We start from the raw sequence: 24,650 nt of genomic DNA, 5'->3' as shown, positions 1-24,650 counted from the left end.
CTCTAGGATGAGGAATATCCACCACGATGACATAAAAGCAAGTAGAAAAAGTTGAAGAAGTATCCAGAAGGGGCAGAAAAGGACACCCAGAGGTAAGCACACCCATTAGTGCAGCCTTCTCTTCCACTGACAGCTCCACAAGCCAGTGATGCCCAGGACCTGGGCTCAGCCACAGGCACTGCCCTTGGCCTGCTGCTGGCAGCAACACCCACACCAGAACACCACACCATGAAGCGCTGGCAGAGCATGGAGAGAGAGCTGCAGGTTTCCTCCACCAGCACATTGTCACTGCCCAGCATTTCCTCTGAACACAGCACTGGACATAGCAGCAATTGTCTGGGACGGACAAGAGGGGTGGAAAGATACTTCTTGTAGAAAAATGACAAGAACTGAGAGGCTTCCTGTCCACTGGGCATGGAGGGACATGCCAACTGAAGCAACTGAGCCACCCCTGTACAAGCTAGAGGCTCCCTCCAAGCAGGAGGTCCTGAGATGCAACATGCCGCAGGGGAAAGGCACAAATCAGGTATGAATGGAGACAAGACATCAATTCTAGAGGCAATGGAAGATGCTGCTTCTAAGGAGATGGAGCTCACAAGCTCTAAGGGCTTTTTCTTCCTACAGCATGGGAGAGGTGTATGAAACAAGAGCCAGTCAGGACAGATTCCGATTTTCACACTGTAAATGTGTGCCAGAGGAGGAACAACACTGGGTAGAACAGGAAAAAGAGGAAGCCATCCAGAAAGGCAGGAAGTTCCTTACTAGTACTTGGAGCATGCTTGTCCTTGGCCATGGTCCCATCCCAGCCTGGAAACACTGTTGGGAAAGTCGCCTCCTCTGAAGAGTCTTCATCATCTGAACCATTGCCACTGGAGGTCAGGTCTGCTGTGGTGATGTTAAACCTGCCATGAAGGCCTAGCCCACAAGGTCTTCTGCTGCCAGCAGCCAAGCTGTCCTGCCTCCCTCACACACAGCCTCACAGCCACAGGGCATGCACAGTGCTGTGCTGCCCACAGTATGTGCCTCCTCCTGAATCCTCCACCCAGGAGGGACTCTTTACTCTGCCATGCTCCTGGGCAAGCTTCCCCAGTGCTTCTCTTAGCTGCATTTCAGAGCACTGTGAGCACGCACAGTGCCTAGCCATGCTCTGTCCTCTTCTAGCAGAGTGAGCACACTGGACTGGCACGAAATCACTTCACACCTTTGTCCCACAAGCCCTTCTCATTGCAACAGACTGGTTCTAAATGGCTTCCAACAGGAGGCAAAAAAGCAACCCTCTAGAAACCTCTTCTGTATGAGGAGTCACACCCTCAGCCGTTTCAGACACACAAACTCCTCCACAGGACATGAACAAGGTGGACAGCTGCTCTGTCACTACCAAATGTGCAGCCACTGAGTAGTGGCCCCAAACCTTGCTCTTCCCACCTCAACCCCAGGCTAAAGAAAAGCAGTGACACAGGCCACACACTCAAGCACCCCTCCATCCAATGCTTCTGAAGCTTGCTGCCCTGGCACCCTGGGTACTCAGCCCCTAACCAAAGCACCCTTTAGCATGGCATCCTTTACCCTTGGTTGCTTGCGTGGGTCCTTGCGTCTTCTCTCCAGGATTTGACCACCACCAGTGGTTTGAGAAGGGATTCCACCAAGCTTGGGTGGTGGCTTCCTCCAGGTCATTGCGATGGGGCCCCGGAGCTGCTAGGACATGGTTCATTCAACCAAGATCCTGTTAGGACTTCGTGAGAAGCACTTTTCCTCCAGCAAAGTCAAGTCCTCCAGCACCAGCACCCTGAGCATGCTCATGCTGCTGAGATGGATGTGAGCTCCAGACGAATGTATGAACCCAGGGTGCATTACATTCCTCCCACAGCAAACACACCCAAAGCTTTTGCTGGAAGTGGAGTTTGAAATGTTCTACTAGAAGTATGAGAGTGAAGTCCAGAAAAGTCAATGAATTCTATGTTTTCACTTGAGACAGCTCCATGTAAGTCCTGTCTGTGAAACACAGCCCAGGATTTGAGAGAAAGCACTCCAGGCTGATAGAGGCAAGCACCACAGAAACTCAGATCCCTCAAGCAAGCCAGCTCAGTGCTCCACCTTTTCCTCTACTAAGTTATTCATCAAGAAGCTGAGTTTGTATGAGCTGCACACCAAGTCAGAGACACAGTTCACAAAAAGAAAGCAAAATCTACCAAAAGAAGCTGCATTTTGGTTTGTGTTCCTTTTTTTTTCTCCTGGAAGTATTTTTATTCTAGCAGTTCCTCACAAGCAGTATTGTGTCAACATTTAGACCCTCTTCTGTATCTCAGAGATGAAACAAAAAGAGGCATCATGTACTCTTTTTCATTAACCACTCCTCACCCCCACCCCTTGCAATACCTGGTGGAGATTTCCCCTTGGAAAAGAACACTAAAGACACGACACTTTTGGTTGTGCAATATGTGAAAGCACTCGAAGATGCAAGACACAGGAGTCAGAGTTGTAAGGATCAACCCCTCCCAGCCCCATGATGGAGAGCCCCCAGCTTTGTTCCCGAGTTTCTCATCATGTAGAACCAGACAGCTGTGTTTTTAGTCACCTAGCTGAAGGGGAATGCCAAACAGGCTTGGGGGGTCGGGGGTTTTTTTCCCTCTTAATTCTCAATTTTCCTCTCTGGGATTCTTCTCTGGGGAATTAAATTCTGGCCAGGATATTTCAGTGAGCCTTCACTCTTGCACAGTATAAATAGAGACACTGGGGCATGAATTTCTCTTGTTTTTAATCCTTCTCCATCTAACTTTCTCCTATGCTACTGAATCTCTCTGAATCTCTGATGGGTTCTGGTGGAGATGTGTGAGTTGTGAAGAGTGCTGTGTTGCTCACTAATCTGTAATGCAGTAAAGTGAAATGAAATGGCTCTGTGTGGATTTACAGCAGTGGTGTTGCTAAGTAATGCCGAAGCTGCTAGGGCAGCCCAGGTGCAGCACCTTTGGAATCTTTTTTACTCCAGGGAGCCAATCAATCCTAAACCAATAAGCAATCATGCCAAGGCCCTGACTGCTGTGACACACATATATCAGCAGTGACACCTTTGTTTGCATGGCTCTGTAGGCATTTTGATCTTTTAGAATCCTCAGTACCTTTAGTTTTCCTTCAGTGAAACAGTCATGCCCATGGGACAGAACCATTCTCAAAAGGAAGGGACACAACTGCAGGATCAATAAAGAAAACCCAGAAGCTTTCCTGCCTGGCAAGGCTGCAGATAGTTTGCAGTGAGTCCAGAAAGGTCTGTACACGGAGGCACTAACTCACACTCACGTTCAGAAGTAAACAGCTAGGAAGGAAAGGTCACCACCAAAGTCGATCAGACAAACTGCCCACTGTTACCAGGTGGGATTTCCTTCTCCCTCATAGGCAACACTTGGCAGCAGAGCCCTTCCCTTGAAACAAGCAGCAGAAAGTTCTCCACTTGCTTCCAAGGAGAAGGCAGAAGGTCAGCCTGATACTTCCTTCGGACGTTTGCGTGCTGGTACCAAACCTCCACATGCTCTGAGACAAGATGCTTGGCTGAGTGGTTTCTGTCTCTCATCCAGGCTTTGTTACTCTAGCTTGTGGTTTAAGTGCAGCAAGGAGGACACTGTCCCTCTAGGTCACACACAGACTATTGGATCGTTTAGCAGCAGCCAACACACAAGAAAGCAAAATCCGACTGCAAGCTTCCATGGTGGGAAGAAGAGTCAGCAGGAAGCTTTCGCTTCAGTTAGGTCAATCTTCATTGCAACACGCTGCTGTAGATCTCTGTATCATTGAAATGCCCTCCCTTCATCTCCACTTTATGAAGCAAAGATCTTTTTCACTCTAGACTTAAGAAGCAGAGTGAACACAGGTACAGGTCAACTCCAGCATGGGGGAGATGGCTTGGAAAGTTCTCCATTTGCTACAGCTGCTGTGTTCTACATACCTGAGAAAAACACCACAGGTCCTTTTCCTCACTCAGTACAGCTACTTAAGGACAAAGCAGAGAGAATGGCTACTCCTCTTTGGAACCCTAGAGGCCTGTGGAGCCACCACAAGCCCCACTTTTTTCTCAGGCATACTGCCAACAAGAAAGACAGAACTTCTTCTTGCAGTGCAAAGTGGCTTGGCAATTGGAGCTGCCTCTTAAAGTGCTGCTTTGTTGAGTGAGGCAATAGTCTCCACGTGGATTGCTCACATTCACAGCCACAAATGTATTAGAAACATACACTCCCACCAAAGCTGTCCCCTCCTACATCAGAAAGAGACTGACCTAAGTGATATGTGGTTGCTCTCATCTGTTGCTCCACACAGAGTGAAAGAGGTGTGAGAAAAAAGCAGCAGGGAACACAAACCAGCAGTCTTTCTAAGCTCATCTTTAAGCGTGGGAGTAAACAAAGAGTAGTTGGTTCTGCTCCCCCAGAGACTGAAGTTAACCAGTTTAGAAAGCACCGTTTCAAAACTGGAGACACTTCAGCACTTACCAGAGCGCCCAGCTGGAAGAAGAAAGCAGTTTGAATGCATACAGATAATACATAAGTCTTACTGGTACTCGCAGGATATGATCCACCAGCTCTGCTAGGAGACTCATCAGTTGCTGTCACCAAAGGGAAGACAGAGGACACAGGAGAAACTTCATCATCTGCACAGTGAAGGATGGATCATTAGAATCATAGAATCAACCAGGTTGGAAGAGACCTCCAAGATCATCCAGCCCAACCTAGCACCCAGCTCTGCCCAACCAACCAGACCATGGCACTAAGTGCCCCAGCCAGGCTTTGCTTGAACACCTCCAGGGACGGTGCCTCCACCACCTCCCTGGGCAGCCCATTCCAATGCCAATCACGCTCTCTGACAACAACTTCCTCCTAACATCCAGCCTATACCCACCCTGGCACAACTTGAGACTGTGTCCCCTTGTTCTATTGCTGGTTGCCTGGGAGAAGAGGCCAACCCCCACCTGGCTACAGCCTCCCTTCAGGTAGTTGTAGACAGTAATATGATCACCCCTGAGCCTCCTCTTCTCCAGGCTAAACAGGCCCAGCTCCCTCAGCCTCTCCTCATAGGGTTTGTGCTCCAGGCCCCTCACCAGCTTTGTTGCCCTTCTCTGGACATGTTCCAGCACCTCAACATCTTTCTTGAATTGAGGGGCCCAGAACTGGACACAGCACTCAAGGTGTGGCCTGACCAGTGCTGACTACAGGGGCAGAATAACCTCCCTTGTCCTGCTGGCCACACTGTTCCTGATGCAGGCCAGGATGCCATTGGCTCTCTTGGCCACCTGGGCACACTGCTGCCTCATCTTCAGCTTACTAATGTATTAGCTGAGGTGAGAGTCACAACTCATAACTACTTCAGCTACTCTCTACATCCCTTCATTCAGTGCTCCAAGAGAGAAGATGCAGGCTAGGCTCTGCACAGAATTCGCCCCCAGCAGCCTTCCTTTACCAGTTTAGGAAGGGTACCACTGTCTTGGTCATAACGAACACCCTGGCACTGTTCATGTGCTGCAATCTCCAGTTGCTTACCTACACCATCTGGACAGGGATCCCAGAGCAATGAATGAAGCTGTCTGTATTCTCTTCTTGACTGGGATGTATTCTGGGATTTAGTCCAAAAATCTGAACTCTGCATGTAGAGGAGCTGGGAAGAGTGCCCATGGCAAGCAGCTGAAATACTGCCACACACCTGGGCAATGCTCCTGACCCTAGCTCCCTAGGAAGAGACTGTTTGGGTTGCCTTTCACGGTGCTAACTACAGGGGAAAACAAGCATTTCAGGATCCCACTGCTTCTGCTCTTCTTCTGGTTTTCCTTTTTCTTCCTTTTTTTTTTTCCCTTTCCCCCCCATTAATGTCAGTACTTATTAATGACAGTGATGCAAGCTACTGACATCCTTCACTGCTACATTACTGGTGATTTGCTAGAAAGCCTGCAGTCAGAGGCCAGGCAGTAAACTCCACTGTACTTAGAGGAGGTATTTGTATCCCCTAAGTTGGATGGCAGCTGCTCTTTCAGATCCCTGAGCACTTCAGCCACACCAGGAACACAAAAGCTGAACCCAAACATGTGCCACCCTGTCAAGAACGAGAGGCAAGGGCAAGGCCTTCCAATGCACAGAATAATGGAATTGCCAGGTCTAGAAGGGGCCTCAAGGACCATCCAGTTCCAACCCCCTACCATGGGCAGAGACATCTCACACTAGATCAGGTTGCTCAGAGCCACATCCACCCTGGCCTTAAAAACATCCAGGGATGAGGCTTCCACCACCTCCCTGGGCAACTTGTGCCAGTCTCTCATCACCCTCATGCTGAAGAACTTCCTCTCATCCAATCTGAATCTACTCACTTCTAGTGTTGCTCCATTCCCCCCATGCTATGACTACCTGGCACCTTAAGAAGTCTCTCCCAGCTTTCTTGTTGCCCCCTTAAGACACTGGAAAGCCACAAGAAGGTCTCCTTGGAGCCTTCTCTTCTCCAGACTGAACAGCCCCAACTCTTTCAATCTGATTTGCTACCCTGCAGAAAGCCTTAGAAAGCAGTGTGGCTTTGGATTTGGGAGGGCATCATGAAAACAGAAGTTGGCCCTACCACCAAAGGAAGGAGATATCACTAACACTTTGATCTCTCTGACCAGCCTGTAATGCGTTGCAGCACAAACACCTCCTGTACTGCTGCAAAGAGAATTCATCCGTGCTGTGAGGTCCTCTTTGCTCTTCTTAATCTCGGCCTCACCAACCTCTGTGTCCACTTCTAGATATGCTGTTGAGCCTTCAGTCAGACAAACGTTTTTAACAAGAACAGGTGCAGATTCTTAGAACCATCTCTTCTCACAGCCCTGGAAACTGTGCTGAGGAGTGGCTGTTTTCTATTCCCTTGCAATCAAAAGTGCCCTCAGACAGCCTGAATGCTGCTGCTTGCTTTCAAAGACGCACACTTGCCTCTTACCTTTCTAGGACACCAGTTAGAGCTGGTGCTTCTCATTCTCTCATGATAGCCTTTAGCTAGCAGTCTAATTCTTCCCTTGGTTACCCCCCAGGGGACAGTGACAACCTAGTGCTCTTACCAGAGTCTCTTGTAGGAGCCTCCTTATCACCTCCTCCAGAAGAATGATCTGGCAGCTGTGAGGCTGGAGTAGCACTTCCATAATATGATGAGCTGGATCTCCTGATGGAAGCATCCATGGGAGTTGTGTCATGTGTTGCTCCACTACCTACATTGTCATCACCAGCACCCGAGGTGAAGAACTCTCCGCTGTGCCGCGTGCCATCCGCGTTGTAGCGGGAGCCGTCTGCGTTGTCAATGACTGTTGGGAAGGGAGAAGGAAGCAGCTGATGACACCACGGAGCTGCAGAGCTCTCTTTAAGGAACACTCAACAACTTAAGGCAGACAAAGAAAGAAATATTTGTGAATCAATACCAGTTGAGAAGCTTTTGCCATCCTGTCTAATCTATCCAGATCATACCTCGTTGTGTGTGAGTCACCTATAGTAGGGGTTCTATTTGTCCAATATATAGGGCCTGCTCTGCAGCAAGTGTTTTGGTATCACACAGCTTAACTTAGTAGTGAACAGAAAATCCTGACCTCTGCAAAGCCAATCCAAATTTCAGACCCTGGCAAAATAATTTATTAAGAGAATAAATTCTCTCAGCAGCAGCCCAAATGAGACCCCACCTGGAGTACTGCATCCAGTTCTGGAGCCTCCATTACAAGAAGGATGTGGACGTGCTGGAGCATGTCCAGAGAAGGGCCAGGAGGATGCTCAGAGGCTGCAGCAGCTCTGCTGTGAGCACAGACTGAAAGAGTTGGGGCTGTGCAGTCTGGAGAAGAGGAGGCTCCAGGGTGACCTTCTTGTGGTCTTTCAGTATCTGAAAGGGGCTACAAAAAAGCTGGGGAGGGACTTTTCAGGATATCAGGGAGTGACAGGACTGGGGGGAGTGGAGCAAAGCTGGGGGTGGGGAGAGTCAGACTGGATGCGAGGAAGAAGTTGTTGAGCAGGAGAGTGGTGAGAGGCTGGAATGGGTTGCCCAGGGAGGTGGTTGAGGCCCCACGGCTGGAGGTGTTTCAGGCCAGGCTGGCTGAGGCTGTGTGCAGCCTGCTCTAGGGTAGGGTGTCCCTGGGCATGGCAGTGGGGTTGGAACTGGCTGCTCCTTGTGGTCCCTTCCAGCCCTGACTGATTCTATGATTCTAAACGAGGTACAGAATGGTTATGATGTAGAAAGGTTTTAAGCAAAGCCCCTGTATGTCAAAGCAGCATTAGCAGCTCTGAATTGCCCAAACCTGTCAAACAGCAATAAATAAAAGGTATTTGGCAGCACCTTGAGAAATGCCAGGCCCCACCAGACTTGTGGGAAGACAAACGACCAATGGTTTGGATTGCTGTTAAGCACCTTGTAAGAGGGAGGAGTTGGTCTGCCTGTGATCAGAAGTTACACCAAGCCGATAACCAGTAGGGTACTAAAGATAAGATCCGGGGGAAGCAGGGCTTGCAGGAGTGCTTGTGCCTTGGTTCAGCATTCTAGGGTGCACTGGACCAGTCACTGGGCTCTGAACACATACAAATCCAGGGTGTGGGTAGGTGAGTTGGGGCAGTGCCAGTCTGACCACCGTGCTGGTGCGGCTCCCACTGGGGATGCCTACCTCCTGAGCCAGCAGCCCACCAGCTCTGCTGTCTATGCATCTTGGGAGCTCTGCTGGCCAGGGGGACAGGGTGAGTATAGCCTGCCCTCTGATCAATAGACCTGCTTGGGATTGTTACTCATGTCTTATTCAGCACTGTAGTTTCTCCCTATAGTTGTAGTAGGTGAGGCAGAGGTATTGCATACGTACCTTTCTCATGATGGTTTTAGTGTTTAAGCTATAATAAAGCATTGAAACTGTGCCCAGAGGGGGGGTACCCATGTGTGAGAGCATTCCCTGGTCCCAAAGAACTCACTGGAACACACCTCTTGACTTCTTCTTACTATGTTTGGCTTGATTTTTGATGTTAGCAGCCGTTTGTGTAATGAAAGACAACCAGATCTTGAAACAAGGGGCAAGGTTTTTCTGATCAGTACAGTACCTATTTCATCCTGATTACTCAGGAAAGAAGCATCCAGCCTTTCGATTGGATCACAGGATTTGTTCCTCGTTTCTGGAAAGGAAGGGAAACAGGAAGCACTCAGCTGAGGAAGTGCAGAAAACCTTCACACGTGTGCTGACTTTACCTGCACATAATCACAACCCATCAGCTTCAGAGGTGGACAATCCCAGAATGGCCTAGACTGGGAGGGGCCTCAGAGATCATCTGCTCCAACCTGTCCCCCATGGGCAGCGCAGAGATCGTCTGCTCCAACCTGCCCCCCATGGGCAGCGCAGAGTTCATCTGCTCCAACCTGCCCCCCATGGGCAGCGCAGAGATCGTCTGCTCCAACCTGCCCCCCATGGGCAGCGCAGAGATCATCTGCTCCAACCTGCCCCCCATGGGCAGAGCAGAGATCATCTGCTCCAACCTGCCCCCCATGGGCAGAGCAGAGATCGTCTGCTCCAACCTGCCCCCCATGGGCAGCGCAGAGATCGTCTGCTCCAACCTGCCCCCCATGGGCAGAGCAGAGATCGTCTGCTCCAACCTGCCCCCCATGGGCAGCGCAGAGATCATCTGCTCCAACCTGCCCCCCATGGGCAGCGCAGAGATCGTCTGCTCCAACCTGCCCCCCATGGGCAGAGCAGAGATCGTCTGCTCCAACCTGCCCCCCATGGGCAGAGCAGAGATCATCTGCTCCAACCTGCCCCCCATGGGCAGCGCAGAGTTCATCTGCTCCAACCTGCCCCCCATGGGCAGCGCAGAGATCATCTGCTCCAACCTGCCCCCCATGGGCAGAGCAGAGATCATCTGCTCCAACCTGCCCCCCATAGGCAGCGCAGAGTTCATCTGCTCCAACCTGCCCCCCATGGGCAGCGCAGAGTTCATCTGCTCCAACCTGCCCCCCATGGGCAGAGCAGAGATCATCTGCTCCAACCTGCCTCCCATGGGCAGAGCAGAGATCATCTGCTCCAACCTGCCCCCCATGGGCAGCGCAGAGATCATCTGCTCCAACCTGCCCCCCATGGGCAGAGCAGAGATCGTCTGCTCCAACCTGCCCCCCACGGGCAGAGCAGAGATCATCTGCTCCAACCTGCCCCCCATGGGCAGCGCAGAGATCATCTGCTCCAACCTGCCCCCCATGGGCAGAGCAGCGATCGTCTGCTCCAACCTGCCCCCCATGGGCAGAGCAGAGATCATCTGCTCCAACCTGCCCCCCATGGGCAGGGAGGCCTCTCCACTACACTGGCCTTGTAGGGATGAGGTGCAATGGCTTTGAGCTGGAAGAGGGCAGATTGAGAGCAGAGATGAGGAAGAAATTCTTTCCAGCAAGGATGGGGAGACACTGGCACAGGTTGCCCATGGAGGTTGTGGCTGCCCCTCCCTGGAGGCGTTTGAGGCCCTGAGCAGCCTGGTCCAGTGGGAGGCATCCCAGCCCACAGCAGGGGGATTGGGTCTGGATGACCTTGAAGGTGCCCTCCCAGGCAACGCAGCCTGCGCGCGTGAGCTCGCGGCCCCAGGCAGCCGGTACCTGTCTGGTTGTAGCAGTAGACGTCGTAGCGCCCCGTGGTGTTGGCGGCCAGCTTGTAGACGCCGGTGTGGTTCGCCGCGCACAGGTGGTAGGGCTTCACCCGCGGGATAACCACGTGCCCCACCACGAAGCCGTACCTGCGAAGGACAGAGGGAAACACGCCCCGTTACAGGGCACAGCAGCGGAACGTCACGCCATGAGGACAGGCTGAGGGACTTGGGGCTCTTGAGCCTGGAGCAGAGGGGCCTGAGCACTGCCCTCACTCCTGCTCGCAGAGTCACAGAAGTGTTCAGCTTGGAAAAGAGCCTCAGCATCACCAAGTGCAACCCAAAACCCTAACCTACAAGGTTCACCCTAAACCATAGCCACAAGCACCGCATCCAAGCCACCTTTAAACACACCCAGGGTTGGTGACTCCACCACCTCCCTGGGCAGCATATTCCAGTGCCTGACCACTCTTGCTACGAAAAATTCTTCCTCATGTCCAATCTAAACCTGCCCTGCTGCAGCTTGAGGCCATTCCCTCTTGTTCTGTGTGCACTTACCTGTGAGAAGAGCCCAGCAGCAACCTCTCCACAAGGTCCTTTCAGGTAGCTGCAGAGAGCCATGAGGTCTGCCCTCAGCCTCCTCTGTTTCACACTAACCATCCCCAGCTCCTTCAGTCTCTCCCCATCAGATTTAGTCTCCAGGCCCTTCACAGCTTCCTTGTCCTGCTCTGCACTGGCTCCAGCACCTCCACATCTCTCTTGTGTTGAGGTGCCCAAACCTGAACACAACACTCAGGATGTGGCCTCACCAGAGCAGAGTCCAAGGGGACAATCAGCTCCCTGCTCCTGCTGGACACAGCCTTTCTGATCCCAGCCAGGATGCCAGTGGCTTTCTTTGCCACCTGGGCACACTGCTGGCTCCTGCTGAGCTGCTTGGTCCCTTTCTGCAGGCAGCTCTCCAGCCACACTGCCCCAGGCCTGTAGCGTTGCTTGGGGTTGTTGTGGCCCAAGTGCAGGAGCTGGCATTTGGCCTTGTTGAAGCTCATCCCATTAACATTGGCCATGGATCCAATCTATCCAAGTCCCTCTGCAGAGCCTCCCTACCCTCATGCAGACCAACACCTGTGAACCCACCGCTGACATGCTTTGTGTCTCTATTAAGGTTATCAATGAAGATGTGTAGGGCAGTGTCGGGAGGATGCAGTCAGGATCTGCTCAGGGGTGGCCAAGGACAGGACAAGAGGTGCTGGGTGCCAGCTGGAGCAGAGGAGGTGTCATGGGAACAGGAGGGAAAACTTTGTCACTGTGAGGGTGCTGGAGGCCTGGAGCAGGCTGCCCAGAGAGGCTGTGGAGTCTCCTTCTCTGGGGACTCCAAAGCCACCTGAATGTGAGCTGCCCCAAGTGACTCTGTGCTGGCAAGGGGGTTGGACTGGATGATCTCTGGATGTGCCTCCCAACCCCTAACGTTCTGTGAGCCTGGGATTTATTCAGTTCTCATGGTTTGCAAGCCAGTAGGAAGGAGCACTCATGCATTAAGCACTCGGATAGGAAAGCACCACTGACTGAACTGAAATGGAATCATTCACAGGAAATAGCTGCAAGCAGTACTGATGCCAGGACTGCTTTTCATAGTACTGGAATAAAAGTCTGGCCATTCTTTTCTTTGCAAAGCCAGATCAGATGCTGATCTAGACTGACCACAGAAATGTCCCAGATTGGGTAACTGTTTGGGGGAAAATGCTCACACACGCATACAGACACAGAATCAGAGCTGTCAGTGCTGAGAGGGACCTCAAAGATCACCCAGCTCCAACCCCTCTGCCGTGGGCAGGGACACCTCACACTAGATCACTTTGCCCAGAGCCACATCCAACCTGGCCTTAAAAATACCCAGGGAGGAGTCTTCCCCCACCTCCCTCTTGGAGGGAGTCCAGAGGAGGCCACAAAGATGATCCAAGGGCTGGCGCAGCTCTGCTACAAGGACAGGCGGGGGGAGCTGGGGGTGTTCAGCCTGCAGAAGAGAAGGCTCCAGGGAGACATCAGCTGCCAACAGGCAAAGAGATTCTGCAGGAAGGCTGCAGACTTTTCCTGAGGGTGTCTAGAGACAGAACTAGAGGGAATGGTTTGAAGCTGAGGCAAAGCAGGGTTAGACTGGAGCTGAGGAAGAAGTTCTTCAGTAGGAGGCTGCTGAGACTCTGGCACAGGCTGCCCAGGGAGGCTGTGGCTGCCTCTTGCCTGGGGTTGTTGAAGGCCAGGCTGGATGAGGCCTTGAGCAGCTTGAGTTTAGTTGAGAGGTGTCCCTGCCTTATGAGGAGAGCCTGAGGGAGCTGTGGCTGTGCTGCTTGGAGAAGAGGAGCCTGAGAGCTGTCCTCAGTCATGTTGATAAAGATGTGCAGGGTGAGTGGCCAGAGGCTGAAGCCAGGCTCTGCTGGGTGATGCCCAATGACAGCACAAGGGGCAGTGGTGGAAGCTGAGGCATAGGAAGTGCCATAGAATCAACCAGGTTGGAAGAGACCTCCGAGCTCATCCAGATCAACCTAGCACCCAGCCCTGTGCAATCAACTAGACCATGGCACTGAGTGCCCCATCCAGGCTTTGCTTGAACACCTCCACAGTAACACGAGGAATTTTTCCCCTGTGAGGGTGACAGAACCCTGTAACAGGCTGCCCAGAGGGGTTGTGGAGATACTCAAAATCTACCTGATTGTGTTCCTGTGTGATATGTTCTAGGTGATCCTGCTGTGGCAGGAGGGCTGGACTGGGTGAGCTTTTGAGGTCCCTTCCAGCCCCTGACATTCTGTGATTCTGTGACTCCTCATCAGGAGTTCATTACACTCTCAATCTTTTGCTGTCTTTATATTCTATCTGCAAGAAGCTATGTTTTTGGTCAAGATAATTGGTAGGTAGTATGTACATGCAAGCAAGGACTTATTTGGCCCTGGACTGAGAGGAACCACACACGCAGGGAAAGATGTCTTGCTCATCACAGACTATAACTTAAGGACTGATGTTGCCATCCAATTCACAGCCACACAAAGTCTGCTGTAACGATCGCAGGCTATAGAGCACAGACAGCTGCACTTGTCATGACATACTCTTTCTTTCCATAATTTCTTTACCTGCAAGTTTCAAATCCAAGCTCATTAGCTTTCTTCACCTGCTCTAGTGTTGCCAGGGTGCTATTGAGAGCTCTGCAGAGCTCCACTGCTTCGGTGCGGGTGAGGCTGTAGCGTCCGTTCTTCTCAACGTGAAAAACTCCTCCGTATCTGCAAGTGACGTTGAACTCTGTTACCAAAGAAAAGGAAGAACAAATTGATTTACTGATTGCTGGACTCTGAGCTTCACCAACGACCTGGAGATGATTTACCGACGAGTGTCGTGCTCTCGGTGCAAACCCACCACACACAGCAGCTACCCAGCCCCCATGAGAGAACAGCAGCACTTTCAGTCACCTTCTTCACACCTGCCTTCTTTGGGCTGAGACACAAGCCAGAATCAACCAGGTTGGAAGAGAGCTCCAACATCATCCAGTCCAACCTAGCACCCAGCCCTATCCAGTCAACTAGACCATGGCACTAAGTACCTCAGCCAGGCTTGGCTTGAACACCTCCAGGGACGGTGCCTCCACCACCTCCCTGGGCAGCCCATTCCAATGCCAATCACTCTCTCCGTGAAGAGCTTCCTCCTAACATCCAGCCTATACTTCCCCCAGCACAACTTCTGCCTTTCCAAAAGCTGTCCAACACTCCTGACTCCTTGCTGACAGTAGAATGCAGGAGATATCAATATGCTGTGAAGCTGCATTGGAGCCCACACGACCGCAAACCAAACTATGTGTCCAAACGCATTTGAAACCCAAATGCTTTGTTCATAACCAGCCCTGCTCAGCTTCCCCAGCTTCATTTTGGACACACCCCAGCCCCTCACTGTCCTGCTTGGAATGAGGGGCCCAAAATCAAACCCAGTGTTCAAGGTGTGGCCTTACCACTGCCCAGTACTGGGACACAATCACTTTCCTGCTCCTGCTGGCCACACCATTGCTGAACCAGGCTAGGATGCTGGTGGCTTTCTTGGCCACCTGGGCACACTTCTGGTTTATGCTCAGCTGGCTGTCAACCAGCACCTCCAGGACTTTTTCCACCAGTTTTCAGCCACTGTGCCCCCAGGCTGGGGTGCTCGTGTGGTTCTCGTGACCTGAGTGCAGGATCCATCCCCTGGCCTTGTCAAAGCTCAGCTGCACTGTAGGCGTGTGCAGGAGGACCAAGGCTTCCGTGGAGCCTCTCTGTGCAGCGTGCGACATCAGGGGGGTGTCCAGGAGACCTCAGGCAATCCAATTCTCAGAACTGGTTTTGAGGCCATCCAGTCAGCTGGCACTGTGCCCTAGGGGCTGAGACAGCCAAGCTCTGCTTTCACTTTGATGGTATCTTCTACACCTACTATCAAAACCGTTTGTAGTGCAGAATCTGTTGGTGAAGCAGAGAGTGTGGAAGATGGGCTCCATTTGGTGCCAAAAACTCACACAATGCTTCACAGCCTAAGCAGCCTGCAGGCAGTCAGCAGCTCCTCTGTGGATGCAGTGATTAGCACCTTCCTGAGATGGCAAAACAGAGGTGCAGGGGCTGCTACCCAGAGCTGCAGGGAGGCCACAGGCTTTGCTTTCTGCTCTCAGATTTTCATGTCCAGACAAGGAGGACTCCTAACTGAATAACAAAAATATTTCTGAGTCATATCAATACAAAAATGGTCAAAAGTAAAAGATAGGCTTTAAATTAAGACTTTGAAAACTGTTTATTTTTCCTACAGCCTGAGGCTTATAGACTAAATCTGAGTTAAGAACAAAATGCAATTGCCAAATCCAAGTGTAAATACATATTCCACCTTTTGCCATGGCACGGGAAGGTCAAATCTATTAAGTTCGTGTTGATGTTAATGAGCTGGCTCTGACACAGATATGGAAAAGATGGATTTTTTGCTTTGGCTCAAGAGGCCATGCAAAGCTCATACTCTGGTGTCAAACTACTACTGACCCCTTCCACTCCTTTGAAGTTTAGAAAGAGCTTATTCAAAGTAGACTTAATAGAATTGCACATAGCACCCAAGCCTTCCCTGCTACCACCTCTTACAGCCAGCAGTCCTGCAGCTGGGTCAGGGCAATCCCAGATATTCATATAGGCTGGGCAGTGCCTGGCCTGGGAGCAGCCCTGAAGAAAAGGGCTTGGGGATGCTGGTGGGTGAGAAGCTCCACATGAGCCAACAGTGAGCACTTGCAGCCCAGAGAGCCAAGCAGAGCCTGGGCTGCAGCCAGAGCAGTGTGGGCAGCAGGGTGAGGGAGGGGATTCTGTCCCTCTGCACCACTCTGCTGAGACCCCACCTGGAGCACTGTGTCCAGTTCTGGAGCCCCTGGGACAGGAAAGGTCTGGAGGTGCTGGAAGGTGTCCAGAGAAGGGCCATGAGGATGATCAGAGGGCTGGAGCTGCTCTGCTGTGAGGACAGATTGAGAGAGTTGGGGTTGTTCTGTTGGGAGAAGAGAAGGCTCTGAGGAGATCTTATTGCAGCCTTCCAGTATCTGAAGGGGGCTGAAAGAAAGCTGGGGAGAGGCCACTTAGGGTGTCAGGTAGTGATAGGACTGGGGGGAATGGATCCAAGCTAGAGAAGGGCAGATTGAGATTAGACCATAGGAAGAAGTTTTTCAGCATGAAGGTGGTGAGAGACTGGCAGAGGTTGCCCAGGCAGGTGGTGGAAACCTCATCCCTGGAAGTTTTTAAGGCCAGGGTGGATGTGGCACTGGGCAAGCTGATCTAGTGTGAGGTGTCCCTGCCCATGGCAGAAGGATTGAAGCTGAATGATCCCTGAGGAGCCTTCCAATCCTATGATTCTATGGTAATGTGGAAACTGGATGGTCCTTGAGGTCCCTTCCAGCCCTGACACTTCCATGATTCTAGTAGGCTTTGGGGAGTAACAGATCATGATCCTTCCCTGACATCCATGTGGTTTGCCACAAGTGAGAGACAAAAGTGCTCATCAACAGCTCACAAAAGAGGCAAGAAACACTAGAAATGTTTGGATTGTCATCCTTAAACTCATCCAGATCATGAGCCTTGGGTGACTTAGCCAGCCCAGAGCTATGGAATGCCTTTAAGCCTGCGTTTTAAGAGCACAGAGAACATTAACTTTCACATAGCTCATCTGCCCCAGTCTTCCCTGAGACTTCAGGTGCTCTGTTTCCAGCAGCTGCATGCAAGCCCTTCTCACAGGATCACAGAATATTAGGGGTTGGAAGGCACCCAAGGAGATCATCAAGTCCAACCCCCTTGCCAGAGCAGGACCATATAATCTAGCTCAGGTCACAGAGGAACACATCCAGACAGGCCCTGAAAGGCTCCAGAGAAGGAGACTCCACAACCTCTCTGGGCAGCCTGTGCCAGTGCTCTGTGACTCTTACAGTAAAGAAGTTCCCCCCTGTGTTGAGGTAGAATCTCCTGTGCTGCAGCCTACACCCATTGCTCCTTGTCCTATCCCAGGGAGCAGTGAGCAGAGCCTGTCCCCCTGCTCCTGGCAGCCTTCAGACACTTACAGACATTTATCCAACCCCCTCTCAGTCTTCTTTTCTCCAGACTAAACAGCCCCAGGTCCCTCAGCCTCTCCTCATCAGCCATGCCCTCCAGTCCCCTCATCATCCTCGTAGCCCTCTGCTGGACCCTCTCCAGCAGTGGACCCTTCTCCACCATTCACTGATCTAGCTCATGATCGATGAACACTTTGCAGCCCAAACCAGGATCTCCAGCTCTGCAGATAAGTCTGCTAGCTAGAGCCTACCGGTGTGACAGATGGGCTGAGACAGACTAAAGGGCATTGTTCTCGCATGAAAGTGTGAGTTACACCCAGATTATTAACGCTAGAGGCTTGTTAGAAGTTGTCACAGTAAGAAGCCAGGTGCAAGCTCTGTTCCCCCCCCCCCCCCTTTGCCACCCTTACACATAATGAGTAACACTGATTCATGCAAACCCTCCCCATCAGAGCCAATTTTCCATACGGATTTTTGAATGGAAAATTTGGGGAAAGAAGAAAGAACAAACAAATCAACCCCCAAAAAACCCAACTGAATCTTCTGCTCCCTTTAAAGCAAAACTTGTAGAAGACTACTTAGATGCAAGTTTGTGAGGAGGACTTCTCGGTAAAACCGCAGTCTGCGTTTCGTGGCAACCAGGAAACGTTGGTGTGCTGTTCTCGTGGGGATTTTCCTCTTGGGTTTGTGGCTCAAGATGATTGATAGGGTCACCAGGATGTGATAAATCTGTTCTGGAGACAGGGACAGAGCTAAGGGGTTGATGGTGGAGCAGATAGCTCTCATTCTCTGGTTGCCTTAGCGGAGGGCAGGTTTGACGTCTCTTGTAAGAACTTGGTCCTGCGTTTAGGGAGCAGATTTTGAGATGCAGGCAGATAAGCACAGACCAAAGTTTCTTTATCATCAGAGGTTATCCAACCTCGTGGTGACAGTTCCAAAGGGAAACAGTCATTAGCTTAGCACTGACATCTGCATTTGGAGTTATCAGCAGCTGCTTTAAGGAGCACTGTTAATAGGGCAGTGAAAAGCAGTGCGCTGGTAACGAACTAACATCTGCCTCCTCTGAAAGGAGGCTGCACAGAGGCAGGCACCAGTCCCTTCTCACGAGTGGCAGACGGAGAGGGAACAGCTTCAAGCTGCACCAGGATGGGTTTAGGTTGGACATCAGAAAAAAATGCCTTCAGGGAAAGGGTTGTGAGGCACTGGAACAGGCTGCCCAGGGAGGTGGTGGGGTCACTGCAGGGGTTTATAGGTCTGGTACTAGGGGCCATGGTGCAGTGACAAAGTGCAGCCGTTTCACCCACTCCACCAAGTCTGTGATCTCAGAGGTCCTTTCTGGCCTGGATGATTCTATGATTAACCCCCAGGAGAATGGCTGCTCTCCAGCCAGAGCTAGATACTGGGGCACACAAGGCCTAACATCTGAGTAGGCTCAGACAGCTCACATCTCTCAGGTCAGACAACTGGTGTTTGGTTTTGGGATGTGTCTCAGGAAAACTAGTTTGTGGCTAAATAAGGAAGTGTGCTTTACCCCAGAAGAGAGGACACACTCCCTGAATGCGTCGCTTCCTACGGGATGGACTCACAATCCAAGACCTTTTGTCAGCAGATATGCTATGAGAGTGCCATTTCTGTCGTTTTGACAGCTGGGAGTACTTGGATACCAAAATGCCACTCAGCGATTACCTGGTGGACTCCTGGGTGGCATCACTGTTTGCTGAGGACTCCTTCACCTCTGCAGCAGCCATTAGTCCACTCACTAAAGCAATTCACAGCCCAGACAACAGCAAGAGAATACAGAAGCTTCTGCCCCTGTGCCAGCAGCTGGAGCACAGCCCGGGTCAGCAGTGATGAAAGCCACTGGCTAGCTGCTTGCCAGGTTATGCAAAGTGATTCACTAATCCCAGCTGCAGTCGCTCATAGACACATGTTTGGAGCATTAAAACACACCTATGCCTGAAACCCTCAGGGCTTGATGGAGGAAAGGAAAGAGTGCTGGGAAAACTGGACTCTCAGCTGGTGTGATTACACACTAACCAAAACAGAGGCACTCAGCTCTACAAGAGCCATCTGAGTTCAGTGAGCATGCCCCTCTGGAGGTGAAGTCTCTTACCAGCACACCAAAAAAGGATCGAGCAACATGTACAAGGATGACTGGGGAACTTGAGCATCTGCCCTATGGAAAGAGACTGAGAGCCCTGGGGCTGTTTAGTCTGAAGAAGAGAAGGCTGAGAGGGATCCGATCAATGCCTATCGATAGGTGAGGGGTGGGTATCAAAAGGGGAGGGGGGCAACCTCTTTCTGGTGGTGCACAGCAATAAGCCAAGGAGCAATGGATACAAGCTGGAACAGAAAGTTTCACCTCAACAGGAGGAGAAACTTCCTTACAGTGAGGGTGCTGGAAGCCTGGAGCAGGAAGCCCAGAGAGGTTGTGGAATCTCCTTCTCTGGAGACTTTCTAAACCTACCTGGATTCATTCTAGTGTGGACTACCCTGGGTGATCCTGGTTCTGGCAGAGGGGCTGGACTGGATGATCTCTGGAGGTGCCTTCCAGCCGCTAACATCTGTGACTCTGAACAGCATTTCATGTGTCTGGGTGGAGTTTTACTGTTCTCCCAGTCATAGAATCACAGAATCAACCAGGTTGGACGAGACCTCCAAGCTCATCCAGTCCAACCTAGCACCCAGCCCTATCCAATCAACCAGACCATGGCACTGAGTGGCTATGGCCTCATCCAGGCTTTGCTTGAACACTTCCAGGGATGGTGACTCCATCACCTCCCTGGGCAGCCCATTCCAGCGTCAGTGACATCCTTGCTCTGCCAGCCACCATTCTCTACAGAAAGTAGAGAAGCAAACCTGGAAACAAGCCCCCTTAGACCACAAGAGAGACTCCAAACAGTGATGGTAAATCTTTGCATGTGGTTGGGAACTATCAGATAAAATACTTCCCTTGGGGTATTGCCAGGCTGTGAAATGACATGTAGGAAATACATTTCCAGATTGAGCAGGGAAAACACCAATGACTTAGGGGTTTTGAAGCAACAAAATGTTAAATACACGTTCCTTGGGCTACTGTGTTGAATGAAACAGAAGGAGGGTTTCGCTTCTCAGTTTGAAACTGCCTGCAATTCCGAAGCTTAATTAATCAGTTTGTACAAAAGAAACCAAGAAAGTTAAGTTTGAATGTTGACGTGGTTGCAATGCAAGGAAACAGCTGAAAGAAGACAGCCCAGATTTTTAAAACCTTCCTATTTTCACTGACATTTGACATAGGAAAATGTTCCAAGTCCTGAAAATCCTCATGGGAGATTAAAAAAACCAACACAACCCAAACTCATAGTTAGATGCCAATTCTCTGCACACCTGGCCTTTTAAAGGCAACAAAGCTCAGGAAAACAAAAGAAATTTCCCTGCCTGCTATAAATAGAGACAATATTTTCTTGGGTGTGGTAGCAGGAAAGTGAAGATGCCTCTCCACAGATCCAACAGCACAGAGCTTTGTTTGAAGTCATGCCCAAGTTCTACCCGATTCTATTTGGGTACCTAGCAATTTGGGCTGAAAAGGTACATAAGAGAGCAGCTTGCTCACTCCTCTGCCTGCTGATCACTACACGGAAGGTCCTGATGCAGCCATGCTAACCCTGTGGCCCGAGTGGGCTCTGAAGTGCCTGGGGACACAGATGGTAGCCAGAGAGGGATGCAGTGCAGCAGGAGAATCCTCCTTTCTCTGCCAGCTCTTGCCAGGGACTCCACATCTGTGTCGCTTCACTAAGGGTGTGCTGGAACCAGGACGTGGAGTGGAGCTCCAGATGCTGACTGCCTTCTAGATCCTTCTTAACCAACCCACCTCCTGGCCACCAGAACCTTTGTCTCTGGATCTGTTTAGTGGTGGTCTCTTAATCTGACAGCCTTCCTGGCTGCTAGTTTCCAAAGGTGGGAGTGGGGGCGGCACCGCTGGTGAATCAGGCAGAGTCACTCAGGATGCAAGTAAGCACAAGAATCTCACTTCACTCCTCTGCGGGAAGAGGAGAGTCTGCTGATGCATCTTCCAAACATACTTTATCTGCATGGCAACTGTTGCTCTGGTAAACATCCTGAGTCAGTTCCATAGGGTGTCATCACTTACAGTAAACTTCCTCGCTGCTGACATGAATCTAAACGCTTTTTGTCGGAAGTTTCACCCAACTGCGAGCTGGAAGTTCTCAGATTCCACTAGAACATGGCACAGCTATGCAGCACCTCAGTGGAAAAAACTGCAGGCAGTGAAATCACACTCCTGGAATTAGGCAGTTATCAGATAAGCCCCCTCGAGGTGGTGACAACAATCAGCACCGTCAGTTCCAGCAAAGCTCCCGGCTGCGCAAGGAGCCGGCTGACCCCAGAGGCTGGGAAGCAAATCAGCTGAGAGCCGTTCCACACGACCCAGGTGAAGAAACACACAGGGAGCAAAGCTGGTGAGCAATGGCTGGACTCTGACTTCACTGCAGCTCATTCAGCCCTCCTGGCTAACGCAAGTGAGAGATGGTGTTCAGCAGAGAGATCTGCAGCCTGCAGCTCAAAGGGTCTCCTGCCTGCTCCCTGCCATCATGTACATATCATAGAATCATAGAATCAAGCAGGTTGGAAGAGACCTCCAAGATCATCCAGTCCAACCTAGCACCCAGCCCTGTCCAACCAACCAGACCATGGCACTAAGTGCCTCAGCCAGGCTTGGCTTGAACACCTCCAGGGATGGTGCCTCCACCACCTCCCTGGGCAGCCCATTCCAATGCCAATCACTCTCTCTGCCAGCAACTTCCTCCTAACATCCAGCCTAGACCTACCCTGGCACAACTTGAGACTGTCCACCCTTGTTCTATTGCTGGTTGCCTGGGAGAAGAGGCCAACCCCCACCTGGCTACAATGCCCCTTCAGGTAGTTGTAGACAGTAATAAGATCACCCCTGAGCCTCCTCTTCTCCAGGCTAAACAGGCCCAGCTCCCTCAACCTCTCCTCATAGGATTTGTGCTCCAGGCCCCTCACCAGCTTTGTTGCCCTTCTCTGGACATGTTCCAGCACCTCAACATCTCTCTTGAATTGAGGGGCCCAGAACTGGACACATGAAGAGGCCAAACTCATCTCTCTACCTCAACTTAATACAGCAGAGATTTCCTGATGAGGGGTGCTGCAAACAGAGCACAGAACTGTGACACTGATCTTTTACTGTGTCCTAGCAGCTTTTGCATGCAGCCTCCTCCATCTAAGCCTTGACAAGTCACAGGGAGTCTGATTGAAACTCTGTGGCTATTCAGATAAGAAACAAATACCAAATAGGAACTGTGATTAACATATTCATGTAAGTGACAGATGTTAAAGCTGAATTGTTTGTAGCATGCCACTTAATACCAAGTGTGATTTGAAACTGTTCTTCACATGCTACTCATTTTATTCTTATGTTTCACTTTTGGAACACATTCTGAACTGAACTACAATTATTTCTTTTTTAGCAGTATTTTTAATTGCTTCCTCTACTCATCTGAGCTACACAGGAAAACATCAAAGCCTTTACTCTGCTCTTGTGAGACTCCACCCTGAATATTGTGTCAGCTTTTGTTGTCTCCACTGTAAGAGGGACATAGATCCATTGGAACAAGGCCAGAGGATACCACGAAGATGATCAAGGGGCTGGAGTAGCTCTGCTGTGAGGACAGGTTGAAGAGCTGGGGGTGTTCAGCCTGGAGAAGAGAAGGCTCCAGGCAGACCTTAGAGCTGCCTTCCAGTACCTGAATAGATCCTATAGGAGGGCTGCAGAGGGACTTCTTCCAAGAGTGTCCATCCATAGGACAAGGGAAATGGACTTAAATGGAAGTAGAATAGGTTTAGATTGGATCTGAGGAAGAAATTCTTCACTACAAGGGTGGCAAGAGTCTGGAATTGATTGTCCAGAGAGGTTGTGGATGCCTCCTCCACAGACATGTTGAAGGTTAGGTTGGATGTGGCCTGGTTTAGTTCAGAGGTATCCGTACCTGTGGCAGGGAGGTTGGATTAAATGATCTCAGAGGTTGGATTAAATGATCTCTGGGGTCTCTTCCAGCCGAAGCCACACTCTATGATTCCATGATAATATTCTTATCACTTTAAAGTCCTTTGTACAAGAAGTTCATCGTGGAAAAGTGAGCAATAATCAAAACAGAGGCAAGAGCTTAAATAAGAAGTAGAACACCTGTTGACTTTAAGAAAATAGCCTCACAAGAAAAGGAGAGAAAAGAACCCCAAGGGTCTGTTCAAGAGCCCTGAAAGCCAGTAAGGTAAAGCCAAGAAAGCAGTGGTCTGGCAGAGACCCTGAGCAGAGCGAGCCTGCTTAGAGCAGGCTTAACTATGCAAGGCATGGCCAAGGCTGAGTGACCCATGCCCACTTCCTAGCAACCAATCATGGCAGCACAGAGCTGCCCAGAAAGAGGACACATCAATACTTATCCCAAATTCAGCTTCCCCATAATTAAAATAAATTAGTTTCCAGTTTCTTTTACCTCTCTCTTTTCTTTCTCTGCAAACACCTGGGAGAACAAAGCCAAAAGCTAACCTCTCTTGTGGGAGTCGCTTGTACGGATTTACAAGCAGGGACCTTACAGAGCAGTATAAAGCAGCACAATAGCAAACACCTCAGTCAGAGATCACCAATGTTGATTGCACATTGATGGAAATACTGCCCAATCTGCCTTGCTAGAAATCAGACTGGAGATCTGAAAGCCCCACCACAACACATGATTTAGTCATAGAATCATAGAATCAAGCAGGTTGGAAGAGACCTCCAAGCTCAGCCAGTCCAACCTAGCACCCAGCCCTAGCCAATCAACCAGACCATGGCACTAAGTGCCCCAGCCAGGCTTTGCTTGAACACCTCCAGGGACGGTGCCTCCACCACCTCCCTGGGCAGCCCATTCCAATGTCAATCACTCTCTCTGGGAAGAACTTCCTCCTAACATCCAGCTTAGACCTCCCCTGGCACAACTTGAGACTGTGTCACTTCGTTCTGTTGTTGGTTGCCTGGGAGAACATCCTCAAAGTAGAATTTGCTTGATCACATTTATTGCCTTTTTCTGATTAAAATAGAAAGGAATCATAATTATCACTCTTCTTGGAGAAATAAATCAGTGTATGCCTCAATGGAAAACTCTCTAAACCATCCAATTCTTCAAAATTGCTGACCAGAATCTCATCTGGTGTAACTCAGCCTCACTATGTTGACATCTACAATGCAGAGAGCATCTTTACCCCAGCTTTAGATCTGCCTTCATATGCTGTTTCCTTACAAAAACTTGTCTTCCTTTTTTTTTTCTACAATATGCGTCTGGCTTAAGGTGACTTTTTCTTTCCCAGCAGATGGATAGGACGAGGGGATTGAGTCCAGCATCAGTAAGTTTGCAGATGACACCAAGCTAGGAGCAGGAGTTGATCTGTTGGAAGGTAGGAGAGCCCTGCAGAGGGACCTGGCCAGGCTGGATGGGTGGGCAGAGGCCAATGGGATGAGATTG

General features: G+C 50.6%; 1 protein-coding gene across 8 annotated transcripts in view; it reads right to left on the bottom strand.

Annotated features, from left to right (window-relative positions):
• CD44 (CD44 molecule (IN blood group)) overlaps window positions 1-24,650 on the bottom strand; it is a 69,653-nt gene that overhangs the window by 26,544 nt on the left and 18,459 nt on the right. For 5 of the 8 annotated variants that reach the window (XM_064152249.1, XM_064152194.1, XM_064152213.1 and 2 more), the window contains exons 2-7: window positions 13,688-13,853; window positions 10,582-10,718; window positions 9,051-9,122; window positions 7,055-7,294; window positions 4,538-4,633; window positions 763-885 (exon numbers count right to left, since the gene is read on the bottom strand). In XM_064152249.1, coding sequence (XP_064008319.1) covers window positions 763-885; window positions 4,538-4,633; window positions 7,055-7,294; window positions 9,051-9,122; window positions 10,582-10,718; window positions 13,688-13,853 — 834 coding nt within the window. Of the gene's footprint in view, window positions 1-762; window positions 886-1,566; window positions 3,924-4,537; window positions 4,634-7,054; window positions 7,295-9,050; window positions 9,123-10,581; window positions 10,719-13,687; window positions 13,854-24,650 lie in introns of those variants that run through there. The other 3 variants (XM_064152219.1, XM_064152259.1, XM_064152229.1) reach the window with 2 other exon arrangements.

The sequence above is a fragment of the Pogoniulus pusillus genome, chromosome 1 (genome assembly GCF_015220805.1).
Source record: "Pogoniulus pusillus isolate bPogPus1 chromosome 1, bPogPus1.pri, whole genome shotgun sequence".
In the NCBI taxonomy this organism is placed as follows: Eukaryota; Metazoa; Chordata; class Aves; order Piciformes; family Lybiidae; genus Pogoniulus; species Pogoniulus pusillus.
This window is presented reverse-complemented; position numbering and strand designations above follow the sequence as displayed.